This window comes from Echinops telfairi, unplaced genomic scaffold, assembly GCF_000313985.2.
Source record: "Echinops telfairi isolate 266 unplaced genomic scaffold, ASM31398v2 ScPeMD7_1957;HRSCAF=2489, whole genome shotgun sequence".
NCBI classification, from domain to species: Eukaryota; Metazoa; Chordata; class Mammalia; order Afrosoricida; family Tenrecidae; genus Echinops; species Echinops telfairi.
In genome coordinates, this window is record NW_022105855.1 from 2,200,481 (window position 1) to 2,223,457 (window position 22,977).

General features: G+C 45.8%; 1 protein-coding gene across 3 annotated transcripts in view; it reads right to left on the reverse strand.

The window, feature by feature from the left end:
* Positions 1–8,119: 8,119 nt before the first annotated feature.
* The window catches only part of BORCS5 (BLOC-1 related complex subunit 5), a 102,158-nt gene continuing 87,300 nt past the window's right edge, over positions 8,120–22,977 (reverse strand). For all 3 annotated transcript variants that reach the window (XM_045293278.1, XM_004716212.2, XM_045293279.1), the window contains exon 4: positions 8,120–8,836. In XM_045293278.1, coding sequence (XP_045149213.1) covers positions 8,606–8,836 — 231 coding nt within the window. In that variant the 3' untranslated portion in view covers positions 8,120–8,605. The remainder of the gene's footprint in view (positions 8,837–22,977) is intronic.

The window sequence follows — 22,977 nt, forward strand, 5'->3', positions numbered from 1 at the left end:
GAGGGGTGCTAGGGCCAGGCTGGAATGGGTCGTGGATGAGTAAAGAGCGGATGTGACAAATCGGGCCATGGCTGAGACTACTTGCCAATAGCCTTTTACCATAAAATCTCCACTGGGATTTTATTTAAAATACTCCTGGCTTTGTTTTGTTTTGCTTGTTTCTTAGACACTAAGCAGGGATGGTTTCCAAGTAGTCAATACAATTTGTCTAGGTGCTTTTTCAAACCCTTTGATATCTATAATGAAAGAGGGAAGTTATTTCTAGCATTCTGTGGATCCCATTCATCCTTGAACAGAGTAATTACACTTGGTTATATCTTTAAAGTGTTGCAAAGCCAACTGGAAAATTACAGCACTGGCTTGACGTTGTTTACAAGTCAGTCATATTGTTGCAATTTATGTGCACAGACATCAAATTGTGTTTATATAAAAACAGACGTTTCATTCCTTTGGCTCTAAGCTGAAACACTAGGACCAGTCAGAGAACACCCTCCCACCAGAAATACAGAATGTGACCTTGTAGAAGGAGGTTGCAGGCAAGCAAAGAGGTCACAACTGGGAGAGGACTGGTTCAGCTATGGTCTCGGGGCCTTCATTCAGTCAGTCAGGGAATGAATGACTGTTAATGACTGGATTAACAGCACCTGGTTTCCAAAAGCTTGGAACACAAACCATGCCTCACTATGTAATAAAAAGTAGCACTAGGAATGAACTTTGGTGAAGAAAATCGGATTGGGTCATCAGTAATTTCCATCAGTTTCTTCCAATGGTGGCTGTCAAGTCCTTACCGCATACGGCTGGTTCGGGTAAGCCACGGCCTCTATGCACTGGAGTTGTGGCTCGAAGCTTGTGAACCATGTGGTGGTCTGGCTGTCACTCCGTCACCATGACTTCCAAGTGACACACCTCCCTTGTGTGTCAGACGCTTAGGACGTGAGTTTTAAATGCTTGGTGTGGGACTGAACAGAACCACTTAGCCACCTTCTTTTCCAGCAGCATGCAAGGTAACGCAGGGGAAGTGCATTGCTGATTTTAAAAAGCCTTCATGGGCAAGATGATCGTAAGTTTCATCAGAGCCTAATCTAAGTTTTCAGGTTCGATTCCAAAGACAGTGGGCTGAGCGTACAGTCTTCAGACATCATGAGTATCCCGTCTCTGTGTAACTAGCTTCATCCCGTCAGCTTCTTGACACAGGCACGGTGGGCCTCTCTTCCTATAAACTGCGTTGCCTCCCTGGATTGCAGGTGATAGGGTTAAGCCCACTTGTAGTCAAAGAGCAAAACTGCGTGGCAGGAGGGAAGCGAAGCTGCCGTCCACGCTACTGAGAAGAGTCCCAGTGTGGCAGTAGTCCCACAGCTTGGATTCGACATCGTGCTCAAGAGCCCATATGATCGATCCCGTCTGAGCCCCACAGACTAACACCAACTCTTCTACTCTTGGTAGCAGTGTGGACCCCCAGATCTGAGAGGCTAGAGGAAGTGTAGAAAGGGGGCAGATGAGTCAGAGATGGACTTAAAGAATAAAGGTGGTGACCCCTGAAGCAGTGCTGACACACTCCTTTCTGTGGGTGCAGATCAAGCTCTTGGTAAGAGAGCCACTGGGAAAAGAGAGGTTTTTAAACAGGGTCATTCATATATACTGTTCTCACAACCTGTACTGACCTTTGTCAGGCGCAGCTGTGTCTTCCCAGCCTCCTGAGAGGGGAGAGCTTCCTCTGGGAGGGTGTGTGTGGAGCGGAGGAAATGGGTCCCCACTCCTCGGACCCACGAGGAGCTCCTTCCTTCGTGCCAGTGTCCATGTCACCACGCACCCCTTCCCAAGGGGAACATTCCCTGTGTCCTCTTAAACATACGAGGTGGAAGCTCCACACAATGCCTTCTCCCCATGAGCCACATCTGGATTTCCCCGGGGCGTTTTCCTGTCTACACTGAATGATTCTCTCACATCTGTATCAAGCATTTCCCACCCACCGTTTCACAAATCCTGACACTACCCTTCAGAAACACAGTGATATCAATTAGGTTCAGGAGGGAGAAGCGGTTGAATGTAAGATATCTGGGAAGAAGTCATTTGACTACATTTAAGTGCGCACCACTGTGTAAAGTTGTCTGTGGTGGCAGCAGCTAGGGACTTCTTTGCTGAATAGATAACCGGGTAGGTGCTATAATCATGCATCTCTGGTTCGATCTCCGATCCCACTTAAAACTGCATCTGGCATGGCTTCAGAACACATCAAATACGGCGAAAGGTCTTCACAGTGCCACAGGCTGGGGTGGCAGTAACCGAGGGGTAGCTGGGGCCCAGGGACAAGTTGACCGGAGCAGAGTCACACGTGAGAGCTTGGGAATGGGGCAAAAACAGGCTTCTAGAAGCAACATGAAGCCTCAAGCAGTAACAGCAGCTCTCCGGAGGACCGCGTGAAGGATCCTGGTTCCAAGGACCAACGGGAAGTTGAGACGAGGGCTAAGCGATGAGGGTCACGGAGATGCACTGCAAAGGCTGTTCGTGAACAGCTACGGCGCCTCCTCTAGGCCCTCTCTCTCAGCAGAGGAACGAAGGGCAGGTGGATGGGAAGGAAAACAAAATTCCTTTGCTCAAGAGTAAAGAATTTTACTCTTGGAAGTCCACAGGAAGAAAAAAAAAGGTTCACCTTTCACTTTCTCACCCCTATAGTTATCAACCTTTTGACATTACTGTACTACTGAGCATTCTGTGTGTCTAGTTGAGGTAAACACAAACCAGGAGTTTCCAGGTCAATTAGAATTTTAATACATGTTTGCTCACAGCTCTCATTTCGGAAGGTTCTTGCATCTGTCTGGAGCCTTACTAGCAGAAGATAAAGTGAACTCAATCCTGAAATTCACACACACGAAAAATGACATGTGCCAGTGCCAGCACCATGAGTCAGTGGTAACACGAAGGACAGCATGGCGAGCCGACGTCTGAGAAAGAGCAAAGCACTGCCCAGAAAGTACACACACACACACACACACACACACACACACACACACACACACACACGCGCCTTGTGGGCACTCCTGTAGACCGAAGTAGGAACTTCTCAAAATTTTGAAATTTCCTTTCATCTAAGAAGCAAGAAACACATTAGGACAAAAAGTAAGTTAGTTACAGATAAAATGCTGAGGAAACAGGACGTGGAATCTACCAATTATAAAGGCTTTCATAACATCTGTAGCATAACTTGCTATTAACCTACAATTTGGGTAGTACGTTAATGTGTACCTGAATAGTGTGAAGTCCAGCTTCTATCAACTGTCCACTTGAGCTAGTGGAGCAAGGCTCTGCAGTGTAGGGATCTGAGTCTTCTTATGTGTAGGTTGGTAGATTTGATAGGTTGTTGAGCAAAACAGGTTCTTCAAGGAGAGCCATTGGACGCCAGTGAAATTTATCAGTCAAAGGTAAAAAGGCTTTCTCTTGGGAGCTCAGAATTTAGTCTCTACTAAACCCATTGGGCAAACCTGCTATAAGGGACCTTTTTAAAGTGGCTTAAAATAAAAATAGATACCATTTTAAGGACTAAGGTGTACATGACCCAAATGATGATATTCTTAATTCACTCATATACATGTGACCACCACTTGTAGCTTTCAGTGTGGATTACAACTCACTGTAAGGAAGACCAAAATCCTTACAGCTAGACCAATAGGTAACGCCATGATCCATGGAGACAAGGTTGAAGTCAAGAATTTTGTCTTGGTTGGATTCACAACCAGGGCTCATGGAAGCAGCAGTCGGGGGATCTATAGAGGGGTTGCATTAAGGAAATCTGCACAAGACTTCTTTAAGAGTATTGAAGCAAGGATGTTTCTTTGAGGACTGAGGTATGCTTGAACCAAACCATGGTATTCTCTATTGCCTCATATGCACGTGAACGTTGGACATTGAATAAGGACGGCTGTAGAAGAATTGATGCATTTGAATTGTGCTGGAGTACCATGAACTGCTAAAAGGGCAAACAAATCTATTTTGGAAGAAGTATGGCCCGAGTGCTCCTTAGGGGCAAGGAGGGCAAGACTCTGTCTTATACACTTTGGACACGTTGGCAGGAGAGCCCAGTCCCCGGAGAAGGGCACGTCTGGTAAAGTGGAGGGCGGTGACAGAGGAAGGCCCTCTAGGAGATGGACGGACACCATGGCTGCTGTAGGCACAGGGACAGTTGGGAGGATGGCACCGGGCAGTGTTTTGTTCTGTCGTGCAGACTCAATGGCCCCTAATAACAACAACAACATATGCATATGAAAGTGCGACAATGAGCAAGAATAAGGAAAATGCTAAAAAAGAATTGGCACTTTTGAGATAAAGAGTGTTGGTGAAAAGGAGTAAGTACTCCAAAAACTAGCAGAAGACTGGACAGATCTGTCTTGGAAGCTGTCCAGCCAGAAGCAAGGATGGAAATATAGCCTTGGGGCTCATTATTGGAATGAGCTAGTCCCTCGAGAAGAACAAATGCTTGGTAAAGTATAAAATACAAACTCACTGCCATTTAGTCAACACTCCTAATGACCCTATGGGACAGAGGAAGCCTGCCCCTATGAGTTTCTGAGAGTTTACAGGAGTAAAAAGCCCTTTCTCCCACGGAGCTGGCTGTTGTTTTTTAAGTGCTGACGTCACTTGTGGGGTACAGCCCCAAACATAACCACTTTGTCACCAGGGTGCCTTTGGTAAAGTCAAGGATAGGGTCAGTGAACAGCAAAGATCCTCCTCAACAGGCTGATTGACACCCTGGCTGAAATGGGCTCAAACACGGCAACGGTTGTGCCCCTGGGGGAGGATGGGGCGAGTTCTGCTCCGTTGGACACAGAGTGTCTGAGAGTTAGGGTCAACCTGATGCTGCCAGACAGCAGCAACACCGCCAACCAAGGCCCAGACACTGCTGTGGGACAACAGCTCAAGATGCTCCTCGTGGTTGTTGAGGCAGCACCGGGTGTTAGGGCTGGAAAAGGCAGGAGCGCCCATCCAGAACAGCACTAACGAATACCTGCCAAAAAATCCTGGGTAGAGATTTCCAGCCAGGCCTCTTTCTCTGATAACTCTACACTGCTCCTTACACCCGATGCATCCCATAGGGACAAGCTAGGGCCAGAGAGAACTAACCAATAGAGGGATCCAGCACAAATGCTTCCTGAAATAGCAAATCACTTCGATTTCTAGAACCTATCAGGAAAAATTATTGAGTTGGGAAAGGACTGGTCACACCATGTTACCAGGTGGAGTTCAATCAGCAAAGCGGATCCATTAGAAACAATGGAATAAGGGAACTGTTCAGAGTATTTAACATTAAACCATGTACAAGGGGGCTTCAGAGTTGCTGGGAAAATGGAATTGGAATTTTTCCATGTTTTGAAACCTTGTACATAGCAGTGATACCAGTTGCTGTCAATTCTGACCCCTGGTGAGACGTCATGTGTGTCACAGTAACCCTGTGTTACAGAGGGCTTTCTGTGGGCTGGAATTCGATCTCCAGGTCTGTCTTCTGAGATGCCTCTGGTTGGATTCAAATGTGCAACCTTTCAGTTAGCAGCCAAACATATGAACTGCTAGTGCCATCAGGGGTTCCTAAGCAATTGCAAGAGCAGGTAAAACATTCTCAGTCCATCTGTCCCTTCTGCTGAGCCTGATGTCACGGTGCAGGGAGCTGGGAAGGAAGCAGGTATGCAGTCAGAGAGAGCAAGGACAGCTGGCCTGTGAGCAACAAACTGGAACGTGCATTCTCCTTCAGCAGAACCCACCTGGTGTCTCCTCATCTCCAAGCTTTCACCTTTGCTGTGAGGTGACTTAAGGATAAGTGAGTTCGCATCCCTGGCCTGGGATTTGGAACAGCGGATGGGCGAGATCCTTAGGGGCTGGGGGCCCAGCTGTTGTCTGAAGCAACAGTATAACAGATACATGAGAACGTAATGTAGCAGGGCCTGCGCCATCTCTGCCAAATCGTCATGCAAATCTTTATTGTGGCCAAGCCTAACCCGAAGCAAACAGGAAATTCTGAGAAGTACAGTTCAGCTGAGCCAAGTTGACACATTGCAAAACAGCCACACACCACAGATATTAACCAGAATTTCTTCCAGAAACACTGAATTTGCCTATTCCTCTTATCTATCTACTTGGGACTCAGATCTATGTCAATATCAAGGTTGTCCAAATTCTTTATAGAAAAAAAAGTTGGATGGTGAGCTGGCTGGCTAAGAAGCATCTTAACACTGTGCTAGGCAGGTCTCTCTTTCCACCATGCTCAGACCATTAGCTGCTGAAACAATGAGAAAGCTCAGCCCCTATAGGCGCAGTCAGCAGCCCAGCGCTGTCTATTTGTAAACCACTTAAAGTGCACCTTGAGTCCTGACCTATTTTTAGGGCTCAACGACCAGACCTTCCTCCTCTGAAGGCTGAGTGCTCCTGCCTACAGGGCTGGCCCCCGATGCTCCAGGAACTCCAACAAGTATGACGCTAGGCCAAGGGACACTTAAAAATGCCCCACCCTGCAATCTAGAAAGAAATACAAATATAAATCTCCCACTGGTCTCTGCTTGAAATCACTGTCTTACAACGGTCAAAGACAGTGAAGCTGGTAGGAGGAACTTGGTCTACCTCTATCAGATAACCAAATGCACTGGTGAATTATCAGTACTAAAACAGTCGTTTACAACAAACGAACAAAACCCAGCATGCGGCAGCATGAAGAGAATGCTGATGGGTTAGACTATCAGCCAGAATTAGATACTTAATTACAGAGATTTAATACATGATAGAAACTATACTTCCAATTAGAGGTGGAGGGATATATAGTCAGTAAAAAGATAGCCTCTGTTCCCACCATATTTCCTAGAACCATCACTTTCTGGCCTACAGAACATTGCTTTTGATGCACATTCTCAGCTAACCAGCTCTATAAGCCCTGGAGCACCCTAAGGCATCAAGACAGTCCTTTCACCCCTCTGGCCCATTGACAGTGAAGGTATCGCTTCACCTCCCCACCTCATTGCTTCTAACCTCCACAGCTTGCCCTGTGACCATCTGCATCTGTGCAAGCTAGGGACTCTTCCCCAGCTTCCTCCTGCAGCCCAACAGAGGGAAAAGGCCTCAGTCCCCCGTAATGTCCAACCATGATGGGGTCTGATGCACCCTTGAGGCTCTGCCCTCGCCTCTGGGTCCAGCTTGTCACAAGGCACAACCAGCATTGTTCTGGTCTTTAGAAAAGGCTGTGGGCTGCTAATTCCTCCCCTCCCTGCCATGTCTGAATTTAAAAAGAAAGTTTTCCATACGGCTTGGAATGCTCCCATTTCTTCTATCACCCAGCTTTTTGTTTTGTTTTGCTTTACCGCATAAATTTCATTCTAGGTTCAAAAACTCCCTCCAAAACAGTATCTGATTGAAATCCAAAGTAAGAGCCAGACGGTTTAGTGGAGATACGCTGCGCTCCAAGGGGTCTATTTTCATTATGAATACGCTTATGCCAAGCCCAGAACCATCAGTGCGGCAGGAACAAAGGGGCTGCTAGAGGCCTGCGTGGTATCCTGGCCTCGGAGAATTCCCTTTATCCTGGCTTTCTGTTCCAGTTCTTGACCTAGATCGTCCCTAAATTCTATTTGTGTGGAGTTCAGTCCTTTTAAAACATCTATGGTGTGAGAAAGAAGTCCGTGCACTTTCACGTTGGTTTCTATTTTCAGGAAAGAAGGGCAAGGGCTAAACAGCCAAGGGTGTCTCCCTAACACGATGGTGTCTGACATATCTGATGGGCTCAAGAAAAGCCTGTGGGGGGGCGATCGCTGGGGTCGGCTGTCACAGCCCAACTGCTGCAAGCCTCGACTAGGCTAGCAGAAACAAATGCTGGTTCGAACCTGGCTACGAGAAGTGGTGTCCTGCCGGGCCTGGTAGAGAAAAAAGCAAGCTGCACAACGTCAGTGTCAGGGAAGCCAGTGACCGTGGGAGAAGAGCCAGTGGGGGAAGCAAAGAGTATTCTTCTTCTGTCTCCCGAAGACAGCATGGAAGGGGCAAGGTCCTCTGGCACCCAACAAGCATGCCAGTCAGGAGGAGACGGGCGAGCCAGGCCAGAGGCCCTGCTGGGATTCAACTAGTAGGGTAAGCACAGTAACCACACAGAGACCCGAATTAAATGAGTTCTTTATGTTTCTAACCCTGGCCCGGAGACCCTACTCAGTACAATTTCATGAAGGCATCAAGTACAGTTCTTTCAAATCTCCCTTTCCCTCCATCTTTTCATTCAACTAGACCAGATTATTCACTCTCGATGAGAAAACAACAAGACCAAACCGGAAGCAAAATAAAAACAGTTCCCAGGGCCGAGTTCTGTAAAGACTTCCCAATAATTGCAATGTTCTGACTTCAGCTATCACTGAGCACCTGTGGTTCAGCTGACAGAGGAAACCATACCCTAGAACAATTAGAGACAAATGAGAGTTTCAGGCTGCAGACAGCTTCACGTTCACCCCAGGGCTCACCAAAGCCTCCAACTTGGGCTTCCAAGCCTGGTCAGACCACGGGACTCAGGTTCCAAATGCCCCCCGGGCCTTGGCGAAGGTGCCAGGCTCTATCCCCGGGAGCAGAGGCCTGGCAGGGAGGGAGAGGCTCTCTACAGTTTGAGCTCCCGATCGGGCTTCATGCTGAAGGGCTCTAGCCGCTCATTCTCGGGCAGCATGCTGTTGAGCCTCTCCATCAGGGGTACCGTCTGGTCGATGCCCATCTGTATGCGGCGGAGGATGGCGGACATCTCGTTGACTTTCTGGATCTGCTCCGCATACTTGGCGTACCTTTTCTGGCGCTCCTGCATGAAGCTAAAGAGGGTGTCTATGGACAGATCCATCTGTGGGTGGGAGAAGGAAATGTGTTACACGGGCCCTCCAAGAAGATGGGGTGCACAGCTGGCTGGCTCCTCTCCAGCCTGCCCCTCTCCTTACCATGTGGCTGCGGTCTGCTGGCCCCTGGGGGAAAACTGTAGCAGAAGCGGGCTGGGGAAGGGTTTCCCGGCCAGGGGAAATAATGCCAGCCGAAGTTCAAGTCATACCATTAATGGGCCAACCATTGTCAGTCACAGTGCTAGGGCTGTTTCGAGCACCCGTTCTTCCCTGTTAACAAAGGTTACCCTCTGGGCTCCCATTTTGTGGCCCCTTTCTCTGTCCAACCCCGCCCCACCCCAAGTTCCTTGGAGAAAAATAAGGAAGCTCTAGCTTGTAAGGAATCTGTCTCCGCTGCCTCATGGATCCCCCACCAGTGCCTTCCCACTTTAGTTCCTTGTCAGACCAGGGGGATGACACAGGGCGAACAAACGACCAGGCCTCTCCCATCTCCCACCGCCCTCGGCCTCGGGAGCGGCATCCACGCCCGCGGCTGCTCCCTGCGAGTTCGGCCCAAGTGGGGAGGGAGGCAGCCCCCCTTCCCCAAATAACCAGTCCTTTAAATAAATAAATATATATTTATGTATATTTAAATATATATTCGTGTACATTTAAATATATGTTTTATGTATATTTAAATATATATGTTTATGTATATTTAAATATATATAGGCTCGAGCTTGCTGTCTCCATGGGGCTTCTCCCATCCACTTCTTTGGCGAAGCCTAGAGGAGCCAGAAGCGCTGCTGGCGGCGCGAACACCCGGGGAGAGAGCGAGGCAGCAGCCGTATACACCTGCGGAGGGTTCTCAGCGACCCCGCGCCACCATGCAGCCTTTGGGAGGCAGAGCAGCACGTCAGGGTGCTCCCAAGGGCAGACCACCAGGGCAGGGAACTCCAGCCAGCACCTCCTCCAGGGAGGCTGGGGTGACTGCGGCCAGCTCAGTGCCTGTGGGCGGGGCACTCCTGCACCCCTACCAATGCTGGACAGACACCGAGACTCAATCTGACATGGTCTCCAAGGCACGCCTCATGCCCTTGGGAATCAACTCAACTCCCTGCCCCCAGAGGGCGTCAATGGCCACACTGCCATTGTTTCCACACACTTCTGGGCAACAACTCCAATCCGGCCTGCACGCACTGCGAGCGTGCTCATAACACCGTGCAGGCTCATGCCAGCAGTACCTTTCGGGAGTCACCTCCTGGACTGCGGAGGAGGCGAACCCCCACCAAGGGGGGATCTGAGGCTGGATGACCTAACAGAACCCAGTGGTCTGAAGTCCTGCGCCGTTGCAGGAGAGATGTGCACACTGATGGCACATGAGATTTTAGATGCTATGTAGCATGGCAGGAAAGTACACTGGTTCGTATGGCAGGGCAGTTACTGCATTTAAACTTTTTTACCTGTTCTTCTGAAAGCAGAGAAAGCAGAGAAGAAAGGCTCCTGTAGTACAGGTGAGACTTCAATTCTCAAGGACTACTGTAGTGGTTATTTCTGATGTCCTCACCTTGGCTCGCTTGAGGTGACGCTGGCCTGGGGCCCATGAGCCCCAGGTACACACTCCCCTGCATAACAGGCCACTAGCCAGTCGGGGGGTGCTGTCTAATGCAATTCTGAACCAGGACCTTCCCTTTCTGACAATCCAGAACATATCCTTACTCTCCTCGTGATTTCGAGCCGTGGAGAACAAGGAAATATTTCTCTCAACTGCATTTGTTTTCTACATGGAGGCGCTGTGGCATGACGTAAGGTGTTCTTACAGAGTGTTCCATTCCCTCTAAGTCGTAGCTACAGGACAGCAAGAAGCTAGTTCTAATGTATTGAAAACCTCTATCCACTCATCTATCCATCAACTGGTTAAGGGCTCTGGAGTCTGAATGCCTAGACTTAAATACCATCCTCTATCCCTTATCTATACAGTGTGAGAAGATTAACTAGAAGGATCTATGAAGGCAAGGATTGGGGAATGCGTTCCCGAAACCACAAACACACTCACTGCCAGGGAGTTGATTCCAGCGATCTACGGGCCAGGATAGCGTTGCCCTAAGGGCTTCGGAGCCCATAACTCTTGCTGGGAAGGCTTTACATGCAGCTACATGGCCAGGAAGGCACCCTTGCTTAAGCTGCTACCTTGCTTAAGCACTCAGCTGCTGACCCAGGGCTCAAACCCACCAGCAGCTCCACAGGAGAAACTACCAACAGCCTAGGAAACCCTATGGGGAATGTTTGCTGTCCTACAGGGCTGCTGGGGCCAGAATCGACTTGTGTTGAACAATGACAATAATAAGAGGTCCTGAATAAATCTTTTTGAATAAATCAATTAAAAACGTACTGAAGCCCTAGTTTTATCATCAGGCTTCAAAATATAAAAATGCAAATAATGTTATTCAGAAACGTTCAGGGGGGAAAAAAACCATTGAAATGAATCAACATGTTAGACTTCTCAATGGCCAGCAAATGATTGTTGCTTTTTCATGACTCCTGCTTCAGAACCTCTGCCATGCTTTGCCCGGGCATCCAAGACCCATTGGTGTTGTGAGCGTATGGCAGCGTCCCAGAGCAGCTTCTAGGTCCGCGCCTTCCAAATTGGCTGGTGTGCACTCTTGGCTTCTCTTCTTGGTAGCTTCCTCGTCCTGCAGCTGCTAGAAAGTGGGTGTAACCAACTTAGACTTTGAGGATAAAGGTCACGTCCTGCGGCAGGTGGAGCAGTCAGCTAGAAGCAGTCTGGAGCGTGAAGGCTTTTATGAGTGAGATGAGTACCGGCCTGGGAAAGAACACTCCATTTCATCTGTGTAAAAACCGAAACAGATAAGCCCTCTGCTGCGGAGTCGATTCGGACTCCTAGTGACACCACGGGGCAGAGAAGATGTGCTCGGAGCGTCTGCAATCTTTATGGGAGCAGACTGCCACTCTCACTCCCACAGAGTGGCCGGTGGGTTCAAACCACCAACGGTTAGGTTAGCAGTTGAGTGCTTTACTTTCATCCTGTAGCAGCCACTGCCCTTTGGGGTCTTTGTAACACCAAGTGAACTTATTCTAATAGAAATGAGTGAGGTACAGACAAAATCTCTACCCTGAAAGAACTCCTTACTTACTAAGCACAGGTCTGCAAACATGCATGTTCACTGTTAAGTAAATTGGACCTGAGGTCAGGGAAACAAAAGGAGCGGCTAGATGTTAAGCCAACAGTTGTTTCACAAAGAGCCTTTGCTGAAAAGCATCCTGTGAGGGTGAGTGATCCTTCCAACTTTCCAAAACCCAAACCACACTCCCTGCCCTCGAGTGGATGGTGACTCACAGACACACGATAGGCCAGGGCAGAGCTGCCCCTGTGGGGTTTGAGATGGGAACTCTTTATGAGAGTCAGGCCTCATCTTTCTCTTGAGGAATGGCTGGTGGTTTTGAACTTCTGACCTTGTGATTAGCAGCCCAGCACATAAACTGCTGTGCTTTTTATGAATGAGAGTGGTATCAGGCTTGGGAAATGGCAATCCATTTCATCTTGTATAAAAACCCAATATATAGCTTGTGGATAAAGACAATGGATTTAAGACTAAAAAATTAATTTCCCAAGTATCTTTGTGACCTTGAACTGGTTATGTAATCTCTTTAAGCTTTGGCTCTCCATTCCTACACTGGAGACACAGAGAGCACCTATTTAATAAGGTTGATGTGAAGATGAAAAGCACTGGACTAAATCCGCAGCTATCTGTCGATTCAGCGCATAGTGCCTCTACTGGACAATGTAAACTGCCCCTATGGATTTCCAAGACTACACCTCTAGTCTTTCTCCTGCGAAGTGGATGGTGATTTTGAACTGCTCATCTTTCAGTTAGCTGCCCAACTGATAACCCACTATAACCAGGGCTCCTGTATACCTAGCATTGCCCCCAGGAAAAAAGGAGGAGTTCCCTACGGGATAAAATGTCAATTGAGACGGAAATAGTGTCTTTCACTTGAAGACTGGAACCAAGCCAAGCTCACTGCCATCGAGTCAATGCCCACTCACCTCTACCCGCCGTGGGTTTCCAGGACCGCACCTCTTTATGGCGTGGAAAGCCTGGTCTTTCTCCCTTGGGAGCAGGTGGGTAGAGTCAAACTGTCAACTGTGTAGATTTCAGCCCAACATGTAATCAGTACACCACCAGGGCTCCCAGAAGACTGAAAGTAAGTGAGAAATGTTGCACATTATGGCACGAAATGGATCTCATGTTGAGCATCCAGACAGACACTGAAAGAGTATCCTTGTTGCCAAGATAGAAGTGAGGTGGGGGGTGGGGGAGCTTATGGTCAGGCCTCATCCCTATTACTGTACTCAGTGGTGTAGTGGCTTATGAATTGGGCTGCTACCGACATGGTCAGCTGTTTGAACCCATCAGCCATTCCAAGGGTGTAGAACGAGGCAATCTGCTCTCTGGAAGATTTTGTTTGGAAACGTTATGGAACAGTTGTCCTCTGCCCTGTAACGTCACTATGAGTTGGAATCAAGTCAATGACAGTGGGTTCCACTGTGTTGCGTTTGGGTCTTAAATATTATACAATTGCTCAGATAATGATTTACCAGTGGTTTTAATTTTTTTGCTAACCAGTTTTATGTTTGTTTTAAAATTCTGCAACTGAAAATGTTACAACAGTCACATTCGTCACTTCAAAGTTCCCCATCTAAACGTTTCACACCACATAATAACAGTCATTATGTACCTACAGGTCCTTCTGGTGTGTGTATGTGTTATCCCTATGTACAGGCATGAGAATGAAAAATGATGACCACTGTTTGGCACCCCCCTAAGTGGTAAGATAGAAATACATATGGCTGCATCAGTTTACAGTCCAAAGAGGCGGGCTGTGGCTATCTCAACACCGAGTTCTCGGCAATCACTAGGAACCCTAGAGGCTGCCCCAGCTCACCTTTGTGGGTAAGCTGGATACGCGGCATAGTTAGTTAAGATCTGAATGAGCAAAACGTTTACTTTGACCATTGTGGACTCCCACCTCTTGTCTGTCAGTGTGTCTACTGTGGTGCCTTGTGTGCTGCTGTGATGCTGGAAGCTATGTCACTGGTCTTTCAAATGCCAGCAGGGTCGCCCAACGTGAATAGGTTTCAGCAGAGCTTCCACACTATGAACAGACAGTGAAGCAGGCCTTGGCCCTCCACTTCAGGACGTAGCAGCTGAAGCCCTTATGCATGGCTGTGAACTGTGTCAGCTGCCGCAGGCCTAATGAATGGAAGCCGAACATTGTCGGAAATAATGCCTCAGGTTGGAAGGCACTGGAAGAGTGGCTGAAGAGGAACTGCACTCCCAAAGCAGTCAGTCCGCCAAGTGTCATGATCGTGACTGTGGGAGTGGAGCCTCCAGGATGTTCGTTTGCTAATGGAGCACAACTCAAGGTAAGACGAGCTGCGAAAATTTAATAATGGAAATTGGAATGTACGAAGTATGAATCTAGGAAAATTGGAAGTCATCAGAAATGAAATGAAATGCAAATGCATACAGATTGATCTCCTAGGTGTCAGAGGTCTTGGCTGCCCACTTTGGAGGGAGCAGCTTCTGCAAGCCTTACAATGAGCCAGCACTGGCCCCGCTCTTAACTGCACTGCTGACTGGAAGCGTCTCTGTCAGTTCATTTTTCTTCTCTCCAAGACCCTGGGCTTCCATCTAGTTGTCCCAGCTTTCATGCAGCAGCTACCTCCAGACTTTGTCTCTGACTTATCATTATCTGTCATTACTACCCATCTCCATTTTAGACAGGAGAATGCCCCCTCTGTCACCAATCAAAAGTGGCCACATTCTAGCCCACCCTCCATCTTCTACCCTACCACACTTTCTTTCTTTCTTTCTTTTTAAAAAATCATTTTACTGGGGGCTCATACAGCTCTTATCACAATCCATGCATACATCCACCATGTCAAGCACAGTTGTACATCTGTTGCCATCATCATTTTCTTTCTACTTGAGCCTTTGGTATCAGTGCCTCATTTTTTCCTCTTTTCTCTCCAACCCTCCCTCCCAAACCCTTGATAATTTATAAATTATTATTATTTTATGTCCTACACTGACGTCTCCCTTAACACATTTTTCTGCTGTCCATCCCCCAGGGAGGAGGTTATATGTAGACCAGTGGTTCTCAACCTTCCTAATGCCACGACCCATGAATATAGCTGAAGGATATGAACCGTGGACTTTTCAGTTAGCAGCCCAATGCTTAATTCACTGCGCTACCAGAGGTCCTTTGGGGTATGCTAGACTACATACCTTGCAGGGTCAAATCTGCGTTACCTGACTTCCTGGCCCTCATCCTGACCACTCTTCCCTCAGAAGATTTAGGGGTTTCCTGGGGGAACTGTTTCTCTGTGGGTGTCTTGTAAAATGGACAAGCACCAGATGTTTTCATTGATTACACCACAGATTCAATGGCACTGAGCATCACAGGCGAGGCATTTTGAAGTGACCTTGCTTAAGAAGAGAACAGCTTACAAATGGCAGTTTATAAATAAAAATTCTTGTCAGTTATTTTCATATACATACCTTTGGTCTATAAAGAAAAACCTCTCTCTAGTAAATCTCAAAACCAAAACAGGATATCCTACCAGTGAGACTCTCTCTTTTGGTAACCTCCAAACCAAGCTCACTGTCATCCAGTCGATTCTGCCTGACGGCGACCCGATCGGGGCAGGGTAAAACTGTAGACTGTAACTCTTCATGGGAGTAGAAAACCCCGTCTTTCTCCATGGAGTGCCTGGTGATTGTGAACTGCTGGCCTTGAGGTGAGGAACCCAGCATGTAACCATGACAACACTTACGTCCGTCATATTAGGAAGCTTAGATGAAAACCAAACTCACTGCCAACAGGATGTCTTAGTTAATTCCTTAGTTAATTAACATAATAATATATCTACTGTGTGTATATGATAAACATCAGATATTGCCTATGTACTTTACAGAATTCCTTAGTTAATTAACATAATAATATATCTACTGTGTGTATATGATAAACATCAGATATTGCCTATGTACTTTACATCTGTCATCTTTATTCCTCACAAAAATCCTGCAAAGGAATATATTATCATTCTCATACTAGAGATGCAGAATTGGGGATCACAAATCATACCAGAAGCCTGCATTCCAGCCCATGTCTGCTGGACTCCATACTGAAGCCGCAGCCTAAGCCTTAGGGTATCTTTGGTACTGAAAACCAAACCAAACTCATTGCCATCAAGTCGATGTCAACCCATGGCGACCCTACAGGACAGGGTAGAAATGCTTCTGTGGGTTTCAGACTGTAACTCCTTACAGGAGTAGAAAGCCCTGTCTGTCTCCCACAGAGTGGCTGGTGGTTTCGAAATGTGACCTTACCCTCATCAGCCCAATTTGTAACCACCATACCACCAAACAAAGCCAGCTCCCTGCCATTGACTTATAGAGACCCCATATGACAGGGCCTTATAATCCCCCTGGGAGTTTGACTGTAACTGTTTACAGGAGTAGAAAACCCCTGTCTACCTAAATTCAAGTGTCAATTCATTTCAAGGAAATACATGCCATGTGGAGCAATGTGGTCAGTAGCCTTTTGAAATCCTTAACTGATGGATTTAGATGATAACGTATAGTTTGCAAAAGGAGTAGAACACTTATGTTTCTGATTTAACTGGCAAGATTTATTTTGTCAATAAGAAAAATAACAAATGACCAGACATAACATGGACATTTACAAAACAAAAGCTGAGAGGAGCCTGAGAGGAATAAACTATCTGCTAGCAAATAAACTTGAACGACATTTTCCCTGGCAAAGGCTGTGGGTACACTTTGTACTCTTGATAGTTCACGTGAACAAACTGTTTCACAACCCTTGACCTCCCCAGGGGTTAGAACATAGAATTTTTGGACTGCAGGGGCCTGGGAGTTTCTCCCACTGCCCTCTCCTCATTGCACGCACGAAGACTGGCCTGGAAGAGCTCGGCAGTCGGCCCAGGCCCACATAACCGGTCCTGAATAGGCCCTGAACAAACCGGTTCTGAATCGAGACCTCCTGAGTCCCATGCCCACCCTGCCACGGTATTGTCTGCTGTCTAATACAACGCTTTCCTACTGGTGACATTTCCAACACATTTTAATTGTGTGACAACTGCAATAGAACACATGGGGCTTCCAGACACAATTTCAGTTCATCAGGAAATAAAAACTGTATCGCTTCTTGATGCTGTCAAAACCAAGTGACAGAATCAAATCAAGTGAGCACTCCCATATCCACGAAGAATAGGAACCTGCTCAGGTGCGCCTAGGTCTACAATGAGAAGGCTTTCAATCAAAAGTGTGTGGCCTTTTGACTTCCTTCTGGGCTATTGTGAGCCTCTCCAGCTCTACATTAGCCTGCCACTTCCTGTTGGGCAATGACAAACAATGGGCAGACTGTGGTTGGTGTTTTCATTAATTATACCGCAGGCTGAATGGCATCCATTACCACACACTGGACATTTGGATTGACCCTGCTTCCTTTGTTCACACAATGTATCGGAATGCCTCAGTAAAGAAACCAGTGTTATGTGGGGCACTGAAAGAATTAAGAGCTATCAGGGGCAGAAGAGTTTGAATTGCATCCTTTTGTTTTTATGACTTGCCCACTCCCCCCTTTAAGCATAGGCCTATGTGAAAAGGTAGGAGAGAAATCCCCAAAGCTTTAAGCAGTTCTAAAAACCTGAATATGTTAACCCCCTTCCAACTCCCCTCCCCTAATCACCCCAGAGTCAATTCAAACTCAGTAAGACAGAGTGGAGCTGCCCATAGGGCTTCTGAGACTGTGATCTTTATAGAAGCAGAGGGTTGCGGCTTTCTCCTTCTGAGAGACTGGTGAGTTTGAACTCTAACTTCTGTACCATCTTGCTGTTAAGTGCCATGGAGTCAACTTCTACCCCTAGTGCCTGTATGCACAAGAGAAGGAAACACTGCACGGTCCTGTGCCATCCTCACAATTGTTCCCATTGATGCAGCCACTATCAATCCATCTCATTAAGGGCCTTCCTCTCTTTTGCTGCCCCTCCACTTTACCAAACATGATGTCCTTTTCCAGGGACTGGTCTCTCCTGACAACATGCCCACAAAATGTAAGAGGAAGTCTTGCCATCCTTGCCTCTAAGGAGCATTTTGCTCGTACTTCTCCCAATACAGATCTGTTTGTCCTTTTAGCAGTCCGTGGTACTTTCAATATTCTTCTCCAGCACCACAATTCAAATGTATCTATTGTTCTACAGTCTTACTTATTCAGTATCCAACTTTCAAATGCATATGATGCAACAGAGAATAGCATGGCTTGAGGTCAGGCATACCTTAGTCCTCAAAGTAAGGCCTTGCTCTTCAATATTCTAAAAAGGTCTTGTGCAGCAGATTTACCTAATGCAATACATCTTTTAAACTCTTGGCTGCTGCTTCCATGAATAGTGATTGTGGATCCAACCAAGACAAAATCCTTGACAACTTCAACCTTATCTCCACTGATCATGATGTTACCTATTGGTCCAGTTGGAACGATTATGGCCTTCCTTACATTGAGTTGTTATCCTCACTGAAGACTACAAACTTTGATCTTCATCAGCAAGTACTCAGTTTCTCCACAATTTCAGAAAGCAAGGTTGTGTCATCTGCATATCACAGGTCAATAAGCCTTCCTCTCTAATCCTGATGCCCCATTCTTCTTCATATAATCCAGTTTCTCTGATGCTTTGTTCAGCATATAGATTGAACAGGTATGGTGAGAGGATACCACCTTTCTTGATCTCAAACCATACAGTAGTCCCTTGTTCTGTTCATACAAGTTCCTCATGAGCCACAATGAAGTGTGCTGGAAATACCATTCTTCTGAATGTTACCCACAGTTTTTAATTACGGTCCACATAATCGAATAACTGCACAGTCAATGAAACACAAGTAAACATCTTTCTGACATTCTCTGTTTTGAGTAAAGATCCATCTGACATCAGCAATGATATCTTTTGTTCCATGTCCTCTTCTGAATCCAGCCTGAACTTCTGGCAGTTCCCTGTCAATGTTCTACTTTAACTGTTGTTGGATGATCTTAAGCGAGGTGTGTGCATTCTCAATGATAACATTCTATAGTCTGAGCATTTTATTGGGTCACCTTTCTTTGGAATGGGCACAAATATGGATCTCTTCCAGTCAGTTGGCCTAGTAGCTGTCTTCCATATTTCCTGGCACAGGTGAGTGGGTGCTTCCAGTGTTTCTTCAGCTTGCTGAAACATTTCAATTGGTATTCCTCAATGCTTGGAGCCTTGTTTTCGGTTAATGCATTCAGTGCTATTTGAACTTCTTTCTTCAGAACCAATGGCTCATATACGCTCCCCCTCATTAAATGGTAGAACGTTGAATAGTTCTTTTTGGTACAGCGACTCTATGTATTCTTTCCATCTTGATGCTACCTGCATCAGTCAATTTTTTTGCCCATAGCATTTTTCAAGAATACAACTCAAGGAAGGCTCGATTAAAAACATTTTTTGGCATGAGTTCTTTCCGTTTCAGCTATGCTGAGTGTGTTCTACCCTTTTGGTTTTCTAGTTCTAGGTCTTTGCACATTTCATTATAATATTTGGCTTTGTCTTCTCCAGTGCCCTTTGAAATTTTCCATTCAGCTCCTAGCTTCATCATTCCTTCCATTTGATCTCTTCTTTATTTCCTGTCTTTTAATGACCTTTTGTTTTCTTCATGAGTGATGGTCTTGATGTTCTCCTACAGCTCATCAGGTCTCCCGTTAGTGTTCAATGTGTCAAATCTGTTCATGACATGTTCTCATAATTCAGGTAGGATAGACTCAAGGTGGTATTTTGGTTCTCAGGGATTGTTTTAATTTTCTTCAGCTTTATGCTGACCTTAAATATAAGCAATTGATAGGCTGTTCCACCGTCAGCACCTGGTCTGGGTTTAGCTGCTGATATTGAGCTTCTCCAACATGTCTTCTTACAGTTGTAGTCAGTTTGATTTCTGTGCATTCCATCTGGAGTAGTCCATGCTTACAGCTGTCTTTTGTGTTGTTGAAAAAAGGTATTCACAAAAATAGAAAGAAAAAAGGTATTCACTATGAACAAGTTGTTGGTTTTGCAAAATTCTATCAGTGTATCTTGATTGCATATTTGATTAATTTCCAACTGAAGTAGTTGATAGAATTTTTAAATTTCCCCATCATTAGCTTTTGTGGTTGGTACATAAATTTGAATAATAGTTGTATGATTGGATATCCTTACATGGGGATAGATACAAGGGGATACCCCTGCAAAAATGGAGAAAGCTCCGTAAAGTGGAGCTTTCATAGTACGTATTTTTCCTGCTAGGCAAGCATCAAGCAACTTGCTCTGTGTTAGTGCACCCAGTGGTGTCACCTGGGAAGGTTCTCACTGGTCACAGTGAATTTTTTCATAAAAGCAGTTTCGCCAAAACGTCATTTTTTTGTGATGACTGATTTAAGAGAACAGTGTGTGGCTGTGAAATTTTGTTTCCTGCTCAGGAAAAATGCCACAGAAACTGCTGCAATGTTAAACACAGCTTACAAAGGCAGTGGGAAAAACCCAAGTATAGGAATGGACTTCTTATTTCAAAAAAGGTGATATCAAACCTTGTTCTGGATATGTCAACTTCCCAAACAGATAAATATGTCGACTACTCATAATGCATTTGGAGTTTGTTCCACCAGGTCAGACTTTAAGGTTCTGAAAAGATTGCATAACAGTGTGACAAAAAAGGCCTGATTTGTGGCAGACAAGGGACTGACTGATTTTGCCACCAAAACAATGCACCTGCTCATGCAGCAATCTCACTGCACCAATTTTTGGCAAAAAAAAACAGCATTCCTCTCTTGCCCCACACACCTTACTCACCTGACCTCGCTCTGTGCAACTTCTTTGTGCTTCTACAAATGAAGAGGGACATGAAAGGACAGTGATTTGATGGCATAAAAGAGGTGAAGAAAAAAATGATGGAAGTGCTGTCAGCTATCCAAACAGTTGATTGTGAAAAATGTTTCCAAGAATGGAATTGCAGATTTGACAAATGTATTAAGTGTAATGGAGAGTACATTGAAAGAGATAGGTTGTTTTGTTTAAAAAAATAAATATACCTAGGTTTTGAAAAAAATTCTGGGTTTTTTTTTGGTACCCCTCATATAATCCTATCACACCACTGCACTTCATGATGGATTTAGCAAGATCCTTTCTTTTTCTTTTCTTTTTTTAAACAATTTTATTGGGGGGCTCTTACAGTTCTTACAACATTCCATACTTCAATTGTATCAAGCATATTTGTACATAGGTTACCATTTTTTTTCTTTATTCTTTTCTAAAAATTTAAATTATTTTACTGGGGGGTTGTACAGCTCTAATCACAACCCATACATACATCCATTGTGTCAAGCACATTTTGTACATATGTTGCCATCATCATTTTCAAAACATTTTCTTCTACTTGAGCCCTTGATATCAGCTCATTTCCCCCCTCCCCCATCCTCCCTCCCTCATGAACCCTTGATCATTTATAATTTTTTTTTCATGTGTTACACCAACCACTGTCTTCCTTCACCCGCTTTTCTGCTGTCTGTCCCCAGGGAGGGGGTTATATGTAGATCATTGTGATCAGTTCCCCCCTTCTCCCGCCACCTTTCCCTACTCTCCTGGTATTGCAACTCTCATTATTGGTCCTGAGGGGTTTATCTGTCCTGGATTCCCTGTGTTTCCAGTGTACATGCTTGAGTCTAGCCAGATTTGTAAGGTAGAATTGGGGTCATGAGAGTGTGGGGGTGGAGATGCATTAATGAACTAGAGGAAAGTTGTATGTTCCATTGGTGATATACTGCACCCTGACTGACTCGTCACCATCATTTTCTGAACATTTCATTTCTATTTGAGCTCTTGGTATCAGCTCCTCCTTTCCCCCCGCCTCCCTTTCCCCCTCCCACCCTTTTGACCCCGTGATAAGTTATAAATTATTATTGTTTTCATATCTTACACCGACCGCTGTCTCCTTTCACCCACGTTTCTGTTGTTCATCCCCCTGGGGTGGGGGTAACAAGATCCTTTCTGACAATGAATGCTGCACCATTCCTCTTGATTGTGTTATTCCTGGCATAGTAAATCATATGAGTTTTCTGATTCAAATGGCCAATACCTGTCCTTTTAGTTCACCAATGCCTAGGATATTGATCTTTGTGCATTCCATTTCATTTTGGATGACTTCTAATTTTCCTAAATTCATACTTCACATATTCCAAGTTCTGATCAGGTCTGTACCAGCAGGACTCCTTAAAAAACAGTAAAGTCAGGCGATTACCCTTCCTCGTCCAGACTTTATCCCCTCAAGGCTAGAAAGTGGCATTGAGAGGCAGCAGACAGGAAAAATCCTAATTGCCCTTTCTCCTCTGGGAGATCTTTCTGCAGTCCCTCTGAAGGGTACCAGTTTAGAAGATCTTTTGCCTCCTTGAGATGCCCCTGGTCTGTAGCAGCCCAGCACTCACCTGTGCTGATCAGAGATGTCCTCTCGCAGGCACCCAGTGGAGGTCTGTAAACACCCTCCACACTCCTCCTGCTCTGACTTTGCAGACCACCGGGCCGCGTTAATTGTTATTAAGGCCTTCTAACACAGCAGTAAAAAAACTCATCAGAAGCATAGAATAGCTAGTTGTCCCAGCAGTGGGCAGAGCTGTCATATTAAGATGTAAATGTGGAGCTGCATGTGACTTCCTTTTTAAGTAAGACTACATCCTACGAGAATGCTTTTGAAATGTAAAATTACACTAATGAAGCTACCAAAGGGATATTCTAAAGGACCAGGAAAAGTGTGTGGACTTCAGTCCAAGGAAAGGAGCTGGGAGTCAAAAGCTTTTGCATAAAGAATTGCAGGGAAACTCTAGACTCATTTAAAACGGGGTAACCGGAAACAAATGACCTTGCAGGTGCCCTATCTGTCAGCTGTCAATGATGATGTATGTAAAAATGCTTATTCTAGACCTGGCACGTGGTAAACATTTTTTTTTCTTTTTTTTCTTTTTTTTAACATTTTATTAGGGGCTCATACAACTGTTATCCCAATCTATACACACATCAATTGTGTAAAGC